Source organism: Tyto alba, unplaced genomic scaffold, assembly GCF_018691265.1.
Source record: "Tyto alba isolate M040663 unplaced genomic scaffold, T.alba_DEE_v4.0 Super-Scaffold_46, whole genome shotgun sequence".
NCBI classification, from domain to species: domain Eukaryota; kingdom Metazoa; phylum Chordata; class Aves; order Strigiformes; family Tytonidae; genus Tyto; species Tyto alba.
In genome coordinates this window covers 16,453,976-16,472,300 of record NW_024881322.1, presented here as the reverse complement: position 1 = coordinate 16,472,300, position 18,325 = coordinate 16,453,976, and the positions used below count along the sequence as shown (strand labels likewise).

The window sequence follows — 18,325 nt, the reverse complement described above, 5'->3', positions numbered from 1 at the left end:
GGGCGAGGAGGTGGCCGCCCCGCGCCCCGCTGGGGACCGGAGGCTGCGGCGGGAGGCGGAAACACGGGCGCCGCAGCTTGCGGGTGTGCGTGTGCACGTCCAAATCTGAGGAGGATTAACTTTCCAGTGAAGACTCTGCAAGCTGTTAGAGGCTGTAGCAAGCTTTGGGGTGGATTTAAATATTTTTTTTTTTTTTTTTTTTTTTTTTTTTTTTTAACGGATGCTGCAGCCGCCGCCGCCACGTTATCCTGCGAGGCCTCCAAAAAGGAGGAGAGCGGTGGGCACCGTGCGCTGGCTGTTTCCACCCCCCGGGCTTTGCGCAGCGATGGCAGGCGAATCCGGTGCCCGTCAGGCCAGGCTGCGGGCCTCAGGACGACGGGTTTTGGGGGATCTGGGGGGTTTTGGGGGACCCGGGGTTTTCGGGAGCCCTTGGATGGCGGAAGGACGTGGTGGGCTGGGGTGCCGCTGTGGGATCGCGGCCCCAGTTCACGGCTGCCGTTTTATTTTTTTTTCCTTCAGTTTCAGTGGGCTGGAACCTATTAACGACTTTTATCCCTAGCGAGCTGCAGGATCTCCAAGCGGAACACTTCCAGCACTGACAGCAAGCTGTGGATTTTAATGACGGTGCCTATCACTCTTTGCCCTCAGTCACCCGTCTGTACACCAGATAATGTTTAATAAAAAGGAAGTCCGCTGTGGCCACTCGTTTAGAAAATAACGCCGCCTCCCCTCGCCTCGCGGCTGCGCTTCCTGCCCTGCCCCGCCGTACCGAGGTTGCCGTTCGGGTGTCGGACGTTCCCCTGAGGGGCGGCGGCAGCCGCCGCTCCCGGCCCGCCTCTCCCCCCTCAGGGCCCGCAGAGGCGCTGAGGGGGCGGCGCGGAGCCCCCCGTTCCCCCGCCGCTTCCCTCCGGCCCCGCCTTCCCGCCGCTGAATCCACCGCCGAGCCACGGATCGCGGTGCCGATCGATGCTCTCGCCTCGCTGCCCGCGCGGTGGGACGCACCACCCCGGGGGCGGGTACCGGTACCGGGGCCGCGCCGCCCCCGCCCCCCCGGGGTGCCGGTTCCTCACGGGAGAGAAGAGGGGAGGGGGGCACCGCCGCTCCCCGTGTTGTGTTGGTTTTGTTGTTGTTTGTTTTGTTTTGTTTTGTTTTGTTTTGCCTTGTGCCCGCCCCCCGAGCAGGGCGGCCCGGGGCCATGGAGCGCGCGTTCACGCCGCTGGATTGCCTCCTGCCCGCCGGTACGGAGTGGGGGGGGTCCGGGGGAGGCGCGGTCAGCCGGGCGCCGCGCCGCGCTGAGGGGAGCGGGGCGGGCGGCCCACCCCTTTCCAGCGAAAGCTCGAGCCCGTTCGGGTTTCGTTGGTGTCACGGCGGCTGTCGGCCCGGCCGAGCGCGGGGAGTGCCTTGGCTCCGTGTCCCACGTGGGCCCTTCAGCCTCAAAAGCCCCGCGCTCGCCCGTGGAGCCCCCGCCAGCACCCTGCTCCCCTCCTCAGCACTGCAAGGCGAACCTTTGCGGCCTGGGTGCTCTTTTTTTTTCCCTGTTCTTTTCCCAAGCTGTTCTTAAGTGATTTATTATTTTGGGGGGCCTGAGAGGCGAACGTTACTAATGGGCATCGTCAACTTCATCATCTCGGTAAAGCAAAGAGCACCAGTCATAAGCACAAACTCACCCGAGCAGTGTGTGCGGTGTTTGGAATAGGCACCTCTTCCTCACTCTGTGTTTGTAGTATCTAACTCAGTAGGGCCCAATTTGCTATTCAGTGATAGCATTATAAACAGTAAATATTTTTATCTTTGTAGTATGATTTTAAAGCTGCATAAAAATCATTTGTGGCATAGCAACTGGATTCTAACTTAACACTGTTATTTTCTGTTCTGTTCTTGCACTGAGGCTTAAGATGCCATGGTGAGGTATACGTTGTTACTTGTTTACCAGTAAGACATGGAGGAAGGGAAGAGTTTACCCAAACGTGCACTTTTAACAATTCAATAAATGTTTACAGCTAGCAGTTCAAGAGCATGTTTACGTTCTTTCCAGTATTTTTTTTTTTTTGTTGTTTTAAATCACGATTTGCTCTAATTTTTAAAAAATTCTTCAGGGTATGTTCAAAGCTTGTAAAAGTGAAGCTGTACTGAGGGTATTCCTGCCAGAAATGTATATTTGACCCTGTGCATGTGTGTGTATTTTGAGATGCATCACTGCTTTGGGTAGAAAGAGGAAATGGGCACTGAGATGAGATTTTAATGGTTTAACTTTGGTTTGTTGCAGTGTGATGTTCTCTTGTAGGAAACGAGGAGTAACTACTTACTAACTATATAGAAGAGTGTTCCTATAGAAAAATGTTCCTTAAGAATTCATCCCTGAGAAAGAACAGGCATTGCTGTTTATATTCTAAAATAGTTGCTTTTGATAGACATTTGTATGATGTTAGGGCTGCCTTATGTCCCCAGTTTCCAGGAGTTGTTTTGCTGTTTGTTTGGGTTGTTTGTTTGTTTGTTTGTTTGTTTGTTTTTTAATCTTCCTTGGTTTATGTCTGATTGAAGTTGATAATTTGGTATTTGTTCACAGTTTTCAGATGAGCCATAGCTCTTGTCAGACCAGAGGCTTCATCTGGGTGTCAAGAAGCTGCCGGCTTCTAAAGAAATGGCTGCTACAAGGATCTGAATCGACTTGGTTATACAGGATAGCATGCCTGTAAAATGCACAGTGGTACTGCACCTAGATCCTTGTCATCGTTACAAACATTCATTACCAGCGTTTGAGATTGGTTTGGCCTGCTCAAAGCATGCAAGGCCGAGCAGATTTGTTTGGCAATTCCACAGTTTAAAATCTGGTATCCCGCTTAGGGAACTCAGAAGATTTTCAGAATTGGGTAGGTGAAATGAGGCTCCTGAATTCTTCTTGAAGAAGCACTAGTAGTTTCCCCATGTGTTTGCTACAATGGGATATGTATTTAAGGGTCCAAATAGTATAAAGCTGATTTGCCTAGAATATGACAGGTCTCAGAGGCTAGACGTAAGATTACAAAAAAAATTGTTGCAAGAACATTGAAGTACTGTGGACCTTGTCCCCTTGCAGTAATACAAATGTATAGCAATGTACATAATGTTTCTGATTGCCTTCTGCAGCCCTGTGCAAACACAGTGACACATCATGGTGAGGAGAATGTGAAAGATTTATCAGCTATGTGTGGAGGTTATTAGCTACTTTTTTTTTTTTTTTTTAAGGTGTTCAGAGATTATGCTGATATTTTTACAGACTAGAATAAAACACAGGTTTTGGAAACTAATATTAGGTACCCGGATTGGAATTTCAGGGCCACGTGTGCCTTGGTAATTTTAGTCAGTGTAGTTAAAGTGAGTTCTTATTTAGATAGTAGAATATACATCTTCCTATATAGCCCCTGACTGAGGTCCATGTAGGAGATACTGGAGAACTGCTGTGCTGAACTAGTATGCTGAGAGACTGAACATTGTTCAGTCAAACAGCTGAAGCACTGCTGAAAACGACCATGCGGCAGTTGGAAAGCTGTGCTGTGTACTTCAGAACTGCGTTGCTTTGCTTATCGTAGCTTAGAATGGGTAACGAGGTAGAATTTAAAAGTGGGATTCAGCTCTGAATTTGAGTATTACATACCAAAACAGATATATTTTTATTTCCTCATGAAATGAAACCATTGAAAGAGCTTGTAGAAGTCCTGTGTGCTGTATCCTGAAGTCCTGTATGCTGCTGTGAAAGGGTCAGGCAGAAGCTTCACAGGGTGAAGCTGTGATGCAGCAGTTGTAGAAGGCTGATAATCAGTGATGTCACGCTACAGCCTGTGAATCATCCCAAGAGTAGCTTGGTTTCTCCTGGAGCATCCTTTGATAGGCTAGACATTTCCCTCCTGCTGTTTGTACCCTCTCCTTGCATTGTCATTGCCTCCTGCTGCTTGTCCCAGACTGTGCTGCAGGCGCTTCTGCAGAGAGACAAGTGTTTCTAATTTATTTTTTCAATACCGTGAACTTTAGGAGCTGAGCGTGCTATGCCTGTGACTGCTTAACAGCAGAAGTACTGTAGCATCCTCTAATAAGGTTGCCCCTGAATACCATTTGAGACTTTTGGAAGGTCTGAGTGCCAGTTTGCTAAACTGTGTTTTCTCACAGGGAATGTTTTACATTGCATGCCATAACGTGGCCTGGATTCTCACTCACCTCCAGATGTGGTTGATGATTTTTTGCCTTGCACAGCCCTTAAAATGCACTTTATTACTGGTTTTATCAAGTGGAGTGATACAGAAGGAGGATATTTTCCTCAGTTTATAATCCAACACCTCCCATTAAGAGTGTCTCGTGTTGCTGAGGCGGAGGGACTGCAAAGCAGAAGCAAATCTAGTCCTTCTGATCTCTTCTGTGCCTTGCAGTGGGTTTGTTGGAGCTGAGTTTCCAGTGACTGAGGGGAGCCTGTGTTACCATGAGGGTTGGTCCCCCTTGTCCCTAGGGCTCCTCCACACCCCAAATCCTGTGACCAAATGCACGTGTGAGCGGTGCTGCACTGAGCGCTGATTGTTAAGCCTCGATCTGCTGAGTCTTAAGAGGGTGTGCTAGCTTTATCTCACTGAAACAAGGTCATCTATATATCATGAGAGAGACGGCCACAACAAATAGGACAAAGACTGCTTCAGAATTATGTGGAAATATTTAATTGTCTCTTCGTGCAACGGGACTATCAACTTCTGCATTGAATTTAAAGCAAAGAGAACAAGAGGAGGCAACAATACGCTGTGAAGGCTCTTCCATCATTCCGCAAGCTTGATTGTCTCTTGCTTTACTACTTCTCCTGGAAATGCTACTGACTAAACAAGTTACCTCTGAAAGGATTATATCACCATATTCCCTTTTAAATGCCTGGGGCTTAAACTCCTTCCTTAACGTTCCCTTTCCTCTGACACTAAGAATTGAAAGTTATTTGTAAAACAGTGACGTTTGCCATTCACTGAATGACCTCCAGTCGAGCCTGAGCATCAATAACCATCTAAATGCCTCTTCGCTAGAGCTCTGCATGGTCTCTGTGATGCATTATCTTGCAGTCTGATATACAAAATTCTGTGGTAGAAATCAAGGCAGTCATGGGGTTAGGAAATCATCAACCTGATGGTCTCTGTTAGCTGTTCAACATTAAAGGCATAAGGGAAAATGGGGTCCCAAATTGGATTGCTCTATAATTTTACAGATTTTGTGCCACTGCTGTTGGATCAGAGTAGGGAAGTTTTTAGGTGAATTGGATTGTTCAAAAGCTGTGATTGAGCTCAGCAAAGTTGAAAAATATTAGCAAGGATGTCAGTCCTTTAAGACTATTTCAGGAGTTCCTCAATGAAATTGGCAAGTGCTTCCATATGGCTGTTAGAGTGTTCTATCTTTTTAACTGAAGCACATTTAAAACACTTTGTTTTACATCAGTGCTGCTGACCTGCTCCTGCTTTTCATTTCCTATAAGTAGTAACACCATTCATTTAGTCAAGTTACCTGGGATACCTCAGCTTGTTTTTGAGGTAGCTGTAAATATTCAGCCTCGGACTCTGCTGATTGCTAATTTGCTGTGCTGGGTCAGCGGTTGTTCTGTAAGTATTACTGTATAGATTACTTACAGGTGCACTTATGAGTGAAGTATTACAGGTGGCGTGGAGCAAACATAATCATTGTTAACCTCACCACTTTGCTAGATCTTTGCTTTCACACATTGATAGTTTTTGGAGTTCTTTATTTTTTCTAAAATGTTTTATATGCAGGTGTGTTATTTGGAATGGGGCAGAAAGCCATCTTTAACCATTCAAGATAATATAATAGGAAGATGAATATACATGTACTTTTTTTTGTACACACCCAGAGAGCCCCCTTTTGAAACAAACTGATGCCGAAGCCGGTTGCTGTTTGTGTGGATGATAGATTCTCATCTCATGCAGTGTCAGCGCATTGATAGTTCCGTATCTTGTGGTCACTAATAGGGCATAGCTGTCTTTCTGTTGAAAGGGAATATAATGGTGGAGCAGACTGAGGGGGATCTTAAAACAAAAAAAACCCCAACAACAAAAAAAACCACCAGAGTATAAGAGCAATAATGATATCACTGGAGCTTCTGAGACAAAAACTCACATTCATTACTGCTTGCACTGATAGTAAAGCACTCAAATAAGTTCCTTCTGGAAGGTCGTCTTATTTTCCATCAGTTGAAGCTTTCAAGAGCAGCTTACACAGAGTTCTGTGAGGAGTCACATAGGTGTAGCAGATTGAGCCTTAAAGCTAGGAAATACACTAACTGGCCTCTTAATGAAGCCTGTAGTCTCTTTTTTCCTTTTTTCTTTTTTTCTTTCCTGTGCTTTAACATCAGATAAGGAGGTGGGAAATACACTTACTACAGACATGAAAATGTTCATGTGTTTTGTATCCAATTAGATGTGTGCAGGACTGCTGGAAACCATTTAAACTTGTTAAAGAGCAAAATATTAATCTTAAGGTACAAGAAGTTAAGGAAAATAGTGGACAGTCAGGCTTTGTTTTTACTGCATTCCTCTTGCATGTTTCTGGTCAGCTCTCAAGATACTTTAGCAGTTTCACAGCAGCTTGTGTTATCTCTCAAATCTGTGCATTCGTGTGTGTGTACATATATATATATATATCAAAGCTAGTTTTGCTTTCTGAAAGAGGAAACAGAAGAGACTTTTTTTTTTTTTTTTTTTTTCCTGTTTGCAAAGCTCATCCAAGTCTGATTTATGGAGAAATTGAATATGAAGCAAAGAAATGAGGCAGTTTGTTTACACAGGAGAAAACATAATACATAGAGGTTTCAGATTTTTTGTCAAGATCCAGAAAAACAAATCCCTGGCATACTTGTGGATTTGTTTTAGATTTGAACATCTTGAGACATTAATCAAAGCTTAATCTATGCGGAAAATAGCAGCACTGGGAATAAAACCTAAAATCAAAGTCTTAAAAAGGAGAAAAAGAAAAAAAAACAAAAACAAAACCAGAAAACAACCCCAGACAAAACACCTGAGAACAAATAAAAGGGCTAGCAGGTTCTCTTAGTCAGTTCTCAGCAGCTTTCATTTCTAGTGAGTTTGAGGTTTGGATGTAACCTAAGGGATTAGGACCTTTAAGAAGAGTGCTGTTAACTAGTGCTTTATCCAGAGAAATTACTAGCTACAGATTTTACAAATTTGTTTCTGTGTGACATAATAAAAATAGTGTATGCTGGTCTCGAAAGGCTGTTGCTGAAAAATGTGGATAAAAGGAGAGGAGGGGGGTGAAACTTCCCTCCAAAAAAAAAGAAAACCAACCTACAAACAAATGGAAAAAACAACCACTCTGTAGTAGATCTTACCCAGCACAAAATGTAGTAAGTCAACAGGAGAGACCTCTGATGTATACACCTGCTTGTTAGTGTATTATAGAACATTCCCCATCTCTGATCTCTATGGAAATTTGCAGTTTGTCCAGCGAGATTAGTTAATCTGATCTATTGCCGAATAAATTAAAGTTTGAAAAGAACTGACTCAGTTGTCCCTTCCACCAAAGTATCTACACCTGATCCCAGCAAAGGATAGCCAGTGTTTAAGGTATTTGGTTTACATCTTTCTGTAAATTCTAGCTGTGCGGGATTACATGTGAGTAATTTCTGGAAACAGGTTCTCCTTTTCATCCAATTCTGACCTTAAACACGAAGAATATGATTAACAGTGTTTGTGTAGTACTGCCTTCACATAATTAAAAAGAGAATTGCAAATTTAAAGTTGCTACAGGAACATTCTGTTAGTTAAATTTTACACAGAGAGTACACGTAGTAGCTTTTGGATTGCTTTTAAATTAAAGCTACTGCTGTATATCCAATTGCAGTTGAAGCTGCTGGAAGGCTTTTCCTGTCATTTCCTAGCTTTGAATTTTATTTTGAATGGCAGTCAAATTTTCTCAGCACTAGTGCTGATTCTCTGCAGCTCGTGTTGATGGATTGTCTGCCTCCTTCCTCTCTGGCAGGACGGAAGCTGGAGGGATGCACATGTTTATCAGGCCAATTGAAATAAATGGGAAGCTGGCCAGTGAATTCAGTAGGAGCAGAACCTGTTCCCTCACAATTAATTTATTTTGTAGTTGTGACTGCTGATGTGGGTTTTGGTTTTGGTTGGTTGGTTTGTTTGTTTGTTTTGCCTTTTACTGTAGCTTCTCTTTTGCTGTCTATTCTTTTCCTAAAATCATCTATCTGGTCAATATCATTCATGTGGAACATAGCAATAAGAGAGTAGTTTGGAAATATTTATACATACACTTTTGACAAAATTGTTCAGTGGCTTTGGTGGTAAAAGCTGTCTGTGTGTCTGATACAAAGAAGTTGGCTTTGCTGCAAAAGGAAAATACATTGATGCTATGAAGTACTGGGGCCCCAAGGGTTCCTGGTCTCAAAAAGCTTTGGCTTCTGTGACGGTGTCAATAAAGGTGTCTGTGGACCTGCTTGGTGGAGGCTCAGCAACGGCTGTTGGGAGAGGCATTGCTTCTCCTTTTTTTCATGTTTCTTCCCACAAACATAATTCGCAATTATGTGGGCTATATAAGCATATATGAAAGAAGAGTACCATTCTGCTTCCATATCGGAAGGGCACTGGTATGTCAATGAAATCTCTGGGTATATATGTGTGAGATTTCCTTGCTTTTGTTCTTCTAGCTGATTTAGCTGTGGTGGGTGAAGCACTGATGCATAGAGCAGACCTGAGCACGGGCCGAAGCTCCAGACACTCAGGGTGAGTTAAAAGGGTGCTTGGTTGAAACCATACCTAGGCAGTTGTTCATCAGATGGTGTGACTTGGAGCACTTGAAACTTTGCTGAGGTTGACTTGTGTCCCAGAGCGGCTGGGCAAACACAGAGTCAATCTCCAGGTGCTCCACTTTGAGACTCTACACTCTTGGCAAGAGTTTTATGTATAGGAGTAAACCCTGAAGGGTAAGGCAAGGTTTGTACTACAGAGTTGGACCTGTGTGTTGATAATGCTTACAGGTATCAAGATCTTTGTTGGCTTTAACTGCATAGTGGAAAGCCTCTAATGCAGATACTTTAACGTGGGCAACACTTTCACTTCTGGAAATGAGTGCTCTGCAAGCTGTGTGGGGTAAGGCACAGCCTTGTGATTGTATTCTGTGTTCCCATATGGAGTGCTTTCCCTGCCCAGTGTACAGCTATATTTAATAACCATCTAAGCAGTGTTTTTCCATGCTGTAAATCCGAAAGAGAAAAAAAAGGAGGGCAGCTTGAGAGTTGAGCAGCTAAAGATCTGCTGCTTGGAGACTTGTATTGCCAAAGGAGGTGGTGCAGTGACTTAGCTGCCGCGGGTATGACAAGAATAGCTCTTGGGCGGTGTGCGACCACCTCATTTCATGAGTCGACCTCGGTACACTGGGGATGACTGAGCTCTGCTATGAAAGCGTCTGTCTCCGTATTGCCACTTCCTGCTACAAGTGGGGAATTTACCTTTCAAGTTCCTTTAAGATGAGCACGATTGATTGATTTATTTATTTTGAAAAAAAAAAAAAAGGGCAACATTGAGGAAATTTTTATTAAGGGCAACTTAGTGTTTGGCTTTCTGGACTTTTGACATCAGTGGTCTTGAAAGATCACTGCTGCAAAACTTTGCTTTGAGCAGATAGAATGACTTTCACTGGGTTCAAAGTAGAATGAAGGGTGTTATCTGCAACCCTATCTTTTTAGGGTGCTGGCATATTCCTGCTGTTATTGAGAGTTCTTTCCCATTAGTTCTTCTTTCTTTGCCCAGAATCCACTCTGGGGATGACATTTAGTACTGTATGCCCAGGCTTTGAGCCTTTCTAATGACTTTGGTAACTATGAACAGGGGATTTAAATAGTCATTTTGTAACTATGCGTAATGAAATCACTGATATCAAAGGTTCTTCCTTTAACTGATTTGTAGGGTTTTCGCTTGGATACTCGATTTCCTAGTTCCCTGTGTCTCTTTTTAGACTACTGTTCTTACATATTGGTCAGTAGTAAAGCTGTGGCTGTAGTAATCTGACTCATAATAATGAGTTTTGTCACTTGAGCCCCTGGAAGAATTTCTTCTTCTGTCTTAGTCTGCCATCCTGTCATAAGGTTGTAAGTTAAATTTTTGTGTCAAAAACCTCTTTAATTTGGTAGGAAGCTAGATCTGCTATTATGTTTTGCTTTGTCTTCTGTGACAATTTTTCTCTTTTTTTTTTTTTTTTTTTTTTTTTTTTACCCCCTCACACCCCCAGCTGCCATGGTGCTGTTGCCAAGGCCCCAAGTGTAAGCCTGAATACACAGAGAGCACAGCAGTTGTCACTTAGGATGAGCAACAGCAGTGCTGGAAGCAAAAAATAAAAAAATAAAAATCCCTTCTTTTAGAGTACGCTACAACTCCGCAAGGAGGGTTTTCTGGCAGGGACATGGGCAGAGTGTGTTGCAACATGGCCATGCTCTGCACGTCTCTTTTCACTGCAGTGGGCTGTTTTTCCTGCTGATGGAGTGTGAAGTCTGTGTGAAATTATCAGTCAGTGTCTGGCTTCCCCAGAGAGGATGGGGAGTGATGAGAGCTGGGTCGTGGCCTTGCGGTACCACTCAGTGGAGACGGCCATATGGTGTTGGAGAGGGCGTTTAAAAGGGGTGTCACAACAGATGTTTGATAGCATACTTGTTGCCAAAAGCTTTAAGTGTCAGCTAGCTCCAATAAGGTACTGTTAGAGCTGTCCCAGGGGTGCAGTTAAGGAGGAGTGCTGTTTAGATAACACACAGTGTAATTTATTATTTGCATTGGTATTGCAGTGGCTATGTTTTGTCAGGCAGAGGAAGGCATAACCACACCTAGAGGTTGGACACTGGAGCCAAAGAAATTCATACTTGAATTAGGTACAGATTTTTAACATGGAGGAGAATAACCAGCAATTTAAACATCGTGCCTAGAGAAAGGTGGATTCTTCATCAGTGTAAGTCAGTTGCAAGTCATAGTTCACTTAAAACGGGAATGAATTTCAGGCTATCCTTTATACAAAAGGCTAAACTAGATTGTCACAGCGATCCTTTCTGGCCTCTGAATCTGTAAATCTGGAACACTTAATCCACTGAAGGAGAGGCTTGTTTCCCTTACTATTTAAGTCATCAGGACAGACTTACAGGAAAAGAAAGGAACTGGTATATCCCAGGGTACTGCAGCATGGAGTGTCCAGTTGTTACCAGAAGGTTGTAATTAATTCACTCTCTAAGACTCAATTTTGGAGTTTTAGAAAGCAGGCGTTCCTTATTATAGCACCAGACACACAACAAAAGCTCCTCCTAATGTGTGTGTGTGAGAATGAAATCAACAAGCATTTACACTACCTTAATCATACATATTTACTGCATTTTTATCATATCCATAACTTTTCTAGGAACTCATTTAGCATATGTTAATATCTCTTGCACATGTCAGTTGGAGTCTTCGGGTGGTCGTCGGGGGTCTTCAGATGAAGGCTCATAGTCTTCTTCACTGTGTTCACCAGCTGACCCTTATTTCTGTGCAAACTCAGTCCTGTGGTCACCCACATCTTGTCCTTCAAGGCTGGCCTGCTCTGGTTTTGTTGCTAATTTGCAGCTTCTTTATGTTTCTTACTCCTGCCACTACAAGGCCAAACTGTCTCCAGTAAGATTATTTATGAGTGCCTTGTCCTACATTTATTCTGACTATTCCTCAAAAGATCCGTATTTGTTCTGCAGCACAATTGTTAAATGGTTAAAACATCTTAAATTGATCTTAATAATTCTATTCCACAAATATCTATTTTCGAATAATCTTAGTTTGCAGGTATCACAGTGACTAGTCTCGTGTTGCACAGGGGGCCTTTGAGAACTAAGAGTAGATTTCAGAGCTCTTGTGATGTGGTTCAGAAATAGAGGACTGTACTTCCTCCTTACGTTTTGAATAAGTTGTATGTTTAAAAAAAATGAAAAAATAATAAAAAAAATCTGTCAAAAACCCCTGTAGCACTTGGTTATGGTTCTTAGGCAGCAAGAACTTACAGCAATAAGACTATGCTACACAGTGTGCTGAATTTACTGCTAGTTACTGTGAGCTATCAAAATCTTTTAAATTATTTCCATAGATTCTGTCCTTATTTGTCTATAAATATTATAATTGTGAATCCCACAAGGAGGAAGAAAAAGCTTAAATTTAGGCAGTGGAGCAAATAGTTATGCTGAATTTATACAATATTATGCCCGACTATTCTGTTTCTCACCCAGATTTACATTTTCTGAATACATTTGCTGAAATAAATAGCCAGTTTCCTTTGAGAACAAAGTTGGAACTTGAATAAATGTAAGATTTCAGGGTACTAATAAAGGGACTGAACTCTAAAATAATGCAGTTATATAGCCCCAAAAATGTGAATTAGAACAGCAGAGAGGAAATCTAAATTTAGGAATATATAGGAAGAGCTAGTAATGTTTTGTGAGAGTTTATAAACTTCTAGCTTTGTAGTCTGATCCTCTGCTGTTGAATCTTCCCTTTTCTTCTTCTCCCCCAATGGCAAATATATATGGAAAATACACACCTTATGATTACAGCAGTAGGTGAAAGGAGTTTTGTTACTTTTTGCGTGGAGGAGCCTATCAAAAGAGGAGAATATGGGAAGGAAAGCCTGCTGTTCTATTCAGTGGAGGAGACTGTCAGCTGTGAAGGTTATCTGCACAGAATTGTCCCATTCAGCCTCCCCATGAGCATACATAACAGGTCTTGGATATATGCACTGGTTCTGTTACAGCTGGATAAGAAATAAATTTCAACTGCAGCAAAGAAGACTCGGGTATTAGGAGAGAAAAGTATAGGTGGCAGGAGGAAGCACTGGAACATGTTGGAGAAGATGATGCAATCCCTGTTACTGGGAGCCTTTCCTTTTTCAAGGTAGACAGAGGAATTGTCTGAAGACTTAGATGTATAAAAGCATAGGGTATGTGTATTAAAGAATCAGATACTTCAAGTCAGAGAGAGCTTTCTACACGAGTATCAGGTGCTGAAGGACAGGCTGTTTCTGCAGACTTTCTCACACAAGTGATTATCACCAGCTTCAGCTGGGCTACTCAGACAAGCAGGACTTACTCTTGTATTTTGAAGTTTTCAGTCTGTAAATTACTAATGCTTTCTTTTGCAGTACAGTAAGGATACTTATCCAAACATGATTTTTAGCAAAATCACAGGTGACATCAGAAGTACACAAATGTATGAAAAGGGGTATGATTGAAGCTCAGTAAGTTCTGAAATAAGGAGTGAAAACTGTGTAACGATTGCTGCTAATTCATCAGACAGTGAAATCTGTTTCTGTGATTTCATTTCATCAGTTTTCATACTGCTACTAATTGGCGTTTACGTTTCTAGAGATTTCAGAGAGGTTACCTTGAAAAAAGTCTGGACATTTACAAGTTGCCTTATTCTGTTAGTGTTTGCAGATGATCTTTTGTGTTGATAAGAAACGGAGGTATCTTCTAGAGGCTGTGGCAGGAGTTTTCTAGGGATCTACTTTTTCGTGATGTCCAGAAGGGGCTTTAGATTATCAAAAAGGAAACTTATTTCAGAAAATGAATCCTAATTGTTTCTCACAAACCAAGAGTGTGTGTTTCTGAGGGTAAAAATCAGCAAGAGAATGCATATACAAAGACTTTCTCTATAGTTAACCCACTTTATACTGACAGAATTAATTTGTATAATTTTCGTCCATGTCACTATAGAGACAAACCCTGTTGTGTGTCATTTATACAGTTGTTATTATCTCCAGAGAATAAAGCATGCCTCAAATTGCAGGATTCCTGGTGATTTGAGGTACAACAGTTACGGAAGCTGTGTGCAACTGGCAGATGGCTGAGGTGAACATTCGCTCTCTCTTCAGCTTTAAAAATCAGAGTCAGTGTCAGCATTGCCAAAACAGGTCAGCACTTCAAGGGTGTTAACACAGCAAACCACTGGCTCCACAGCACATCTTGGCACACAAGCTGGGGCTTTGAAACAAATTACATTCTTACTATACAACTATTTTTTGGTTGGTTGGGTTTTTTTTTAGTTGCTACTTGCTTAAAGTTTGAGCTATGAACCTAGAAGACTGTGGCGCTTAGGAAGAGGGTACAGTACTGAGATGTTTTCCTTGGTATCTCACATCAAGAAGCAGCTGTGCTTACATTGTGAATTTCACTTAATCCTCTGTCTGGAAGTTTAATTTATTTTGATGGTCCTGGATAGGCATGTCAAATGCCAGTGCTTGGTAATTCATAACAACTGCTTTATAGAAACAAAATACATTGAGATGGTATGGGGAGAAGAGGAGGTGGAGCAGGAGGCTAGAAAGAAGAGTGTTTTCTGGGCTGCTATATCATAAGTTGCTGAATAGTCTGGAGTAGCAAAAGCTATCAGTGATTCCCCTAGGGAAGGGAATTTTGAATCTAGTATTTTTTTGCTACTGCTCTCACAGTGGGATATGACTATAGAGGGCACAGAAGGTAATGTCATAAAACAGAGGAGAGAAATGGGGCAAGATTCAGGAATAAATGCAAGTAGTCTCTAAATGATATGCTGGTTTGAATTTACTTGATGGATGCCAAAAGCCATTCTTTTTTACTTAGAGAAGGCAACACCCTGCCTGAGAGGACAAAGACGACATTTTGTTCTTCAGGGCACAAAACCAGTTTTCCTAATTATTCCTGACATTTTGTCATTCATGCTATGAACCTCCTTAGAGGACAGAAGTAAATAGCCGGTCTCCTGTGAGAATGAAACATGAATTGAATGAGTTTAAGGTTTGAAATTTGCTGGCATCGGCACTAAATCCTAAAATGATGTTGTCAGAGTTCCAGAATGAGACAGTGGGGAACAGCGTAAGATACATCGGGTATGTTGCAGAGGCAGCCACAGTAAGTTTCTCATGATGTAATATAATATAGAAAAGTGTATGCAGCTTTAGACTTCTGAAGTTCAGGCTTAAGTAGAAGGATGAACTTTGAATGTATTATTACTGTATTATTTTAGCACCCTCAAGTCCTTGCAGGACATCTGTGGTAGAGGAGGTAGATGACAAAATGCTGCTCCTGCCTTGAGCACTTCGAGGTCTCCTCTTGCACAGAGAAGCCCCTTGGCTGAACCTGACACTTTCATGGGGTCCTGCTCAACATGGAGGGGCTCAGAGACGGGGCAGAGGTACAGCTGACAGCGCTGGCAGCCAAAAAAACCAGTGGCTAAAAAAACATAGGTATTTGCCAAAGAGGTATTTTGGAGATCACTACATTTATATGGGAATTGAAAGACGGCTGAACATGCGCTAGTCCTGATTTTGGCTGGGATAGATTTAGTTTTCTTCCTAGTAGCTGGCACAGTGTGTTTGGGACTCAGTGTGGGAATAACACTGATAACACACGGATGTTTTCGCTGTCGCTGAGTAGTGCTTACCCATAGTTAGGGATCCTCAGTTTCCCGTGCTCTGCCAGCGAGGAGGTGCACAAGAAGCCGGGAGGGAGCGTGGCCAGGAGAGCTGACCCCAACTGCCCAAGGGCGGTTCCATGCCATAGGGCACCATGGCCGGTACAGAAACTGGGGGGAGTTGGCTGGGAGGGGCCGATCGCTGCTGGGGCATCGGCCAGCGGGTGGTGAGTGAGAGATTGCCTTGTGCAACACTGGTCTTTGCTTGGGTTTTATTTCCTTCTCTTTTTAATACCTTCCTTTTCATTACTGTTGTTGCTATTATTATATTTTTTTTTATTACTGTTAATATTTTATTTTAGTTATTAAACCGTCCTTGTCTCGACCCATGAGTTTTACTTTTTTTCCAGTGCTCCTCCATCCCACTGGGAGCAGGGAGGAGTGAGCGAGCAGCTGTGTGGTGCTTAGTTGCTTGCTGGGGTTAAACCTTAACAGTGTTATTTAGAAAACACTCTGATTCCATCTCATGATGTTATACAAACCTGATAATGTATTTCAGTTTTTCGACATCCTACTGCTTTATGACATTTTGTGTATATTCGGGAGATTTTGTCCTGACACTCCAGATGTTCATTCAAGTTCATTGTTTCTCAGCTGTTATGTACAATGTTGTAAATTTTTTTTTCATAGCCACTAAATTTATTTTTTGCCATAAACATTAATATTACTGGTTATCCAGTTTTACACAGGTGTCTCTGGGAAAGGCTTCTGTGTGCAGTGAAGTACAAACAGGAGCATTTTGTCAGGCTACTCATTTCCAGTTACCATGAACCTGAAGCTACTTGGATTTTTTTCCTGAGTCCTGTGCTGCATGATGTTGGGAAAGCTTTAAACTCTGTTGCTTCTCATCAATAAATAATAGAGGGTGATACTTTTCGAAATACCCTGAAGAGCTCTAAAGTTTAGCTAGTAGTTATGGCATTGTTTGTTGTTTTTTTTTTTCTTTCCTTTGATGTTTGTGTTCATCGCAGATTTCAAGATAACACCGTTGGCTTTGTCAGAACCTGAAGAACAATCCCTGAGCCTTTTCAGGAAGGTTGTCATTGCTGTTATTTAGATTGTAGCCTCTGCTTCTGGCAGTTTGAATGCCACCATAAGAAGCAAAGCAAATGTAGATGAACAGATGTGGTATGGAAAAAAATACAGGTCCCACCAAAGGGGGTTTTTTGGCTTCTTTTTCTGAGATAATCTGTTGATCCCTTTGTTGATTTAACTGCTGGTTTTAGGTCATGATACAGCAGATTGCAAAATCTGTGACAAAATCACAGGAAAAAGTATTTTTTAGGAGACAGGATTCAGAATGTTCTGGTATTTGGGGACTGAATTAAAAATTCAGTCTCCTTTCAAAGATAGACTGACCATTGTGGAAATGCAGCTGACTACTGATGGGCTGCTGATATTTCATAAAAATGTTTATATAAACCTAGAGCAAGCTCTGCTTTTATGAGAAAAGCAAAGAGAGGAGACTACTTTGGTTTGAGGATTCTACTACCACCCTCGTGATACTGTGTTAAATGCAATGTGTCTTTTTAAGTGACCTTTATATTAACTTTAATCTTTCTTAACCTGTTCGGGGGACTTGAATTATCTGAATGTCTTCTATGTGTGCAACTTTACCATCCTTTAGCACCTCTTACACTTTTCAGGTGGATATTAATGTTATTACATTAATAATAGTGTTATGAACAGGACTGACTTTTTGGGCATTTAGAACAACTTTACAATATCAGAACAGTGCTTACACCATTTGTGTGACTAAAAATTCTGTCAATCACAAATAAAAATGGGATTAAAGAGTCTGAGATTAGAATGCCAGTATTGAAAACCATGAGTTTTAAATAATAAGTGCTCTTCATATTAAGAGTTGGGATGGCAAGAGAAGATGCATGAGCAGCACCTGTAGCATCTTTTGAAGGTTCAGATTTCCAGTCCTTTCAGAATGAGACAGTATATGTGGAAATAATTGGAAAAGAACCTTGAAGGTTTCTGTGCCTATCTGAGTGTGAATGGATGTATGTCAGACCTAATTAGGTCTACTGAGGAAAACATAAATGTCAATCGCTTTTTACCAAATGCATCCAGCTACTTTCGAGATTGTGAATGGGGTCCAGTGAGCATACAGCCTGCTTAACATCACCTTTCTACCTTGTGTGTTTTAGTTCTGTCCCCTGTGATGTATGGCATTTGATTTTTCTTGAAAACAAAATCAAAGCGCTGGAAACTAGGAATTGCCACTCCAGTGCTTGCTTAGCTAATGTGTCCAGACGAGCAGATGTAACTTAACTAATTCAGAACATTTAGTAAAAACGGTGGTTATTGTACTTTCCAGTGGTTCATAAGGTTTAATCACTTAGATCATGGAGCTCTATTTATTTCACTTGTTGGAAACGTGATGACCCCTCCAGTGCCTTGTCTCACCTATTTTTTTATTCTATAGCTATGACTTTATCAAATCCTATTGGAAGCGTGAAATGCACATCTGTTTTCAACCATGATGATATGTAAAAGGGTCTTTCCTGCTCTGTTACATTTGGGTACACCTATTGTGCATACTCATATCTTCGTACTTGGTAAAGTGATGTACTGCTGGCTTTGCAGGGCTCTCATGAAATCTCTTTCAATTCTTCTCTCTGGGTGGTTTGTTTAGAAATATTTGTAAAATTCCAGCCATGCGCTCTTGTAGTTTGTTAAAAATGGATAAGTTTCCCTAGAGATCCCTTAAGAGCATACTAGGAATAAAAAAGGTATTGTCTAGAAGTAGCATCACTGAGTCAGTAGAGCTGACTGATTGTGCTGGAGAGGAAAGAATGCACCTTGCTTTTAAATTTGTTTGGGGAATT

General features: G+C 42.0%; 1 protein-coding gene across 3 annotated transcripts in view; it reads left to right on the top strand.

Annotated features, from left to right (window-relative positions):
* The first annotated feature begins 383 nt into the window (after positions 1-383).
* The window catches only part of TPK1 (thiamin pyrophosphokinase 1), a 327,111-nt gene continuing 309,169 nt past the window's right edge, over positions 384-18,325 (top strand). Inside the window, exon 1 of one of the 3 annotated variants that reach the window (XM_042806373.1) lies at positions 384-1,238. In XM_042806373.1, the coding sequence (XP_042662307.1) occupies positions 1,196-1,238 (43 nt within the window). In that variant the 5' untranslated portion in view covers positions 384-1,195. The remainder of the gene's footprint in view (positions 1,239-18,325) is intronic. The other 2 variants (XM_042806372.1, XM_042806374.1) reach the window with 2 other exon arrangements.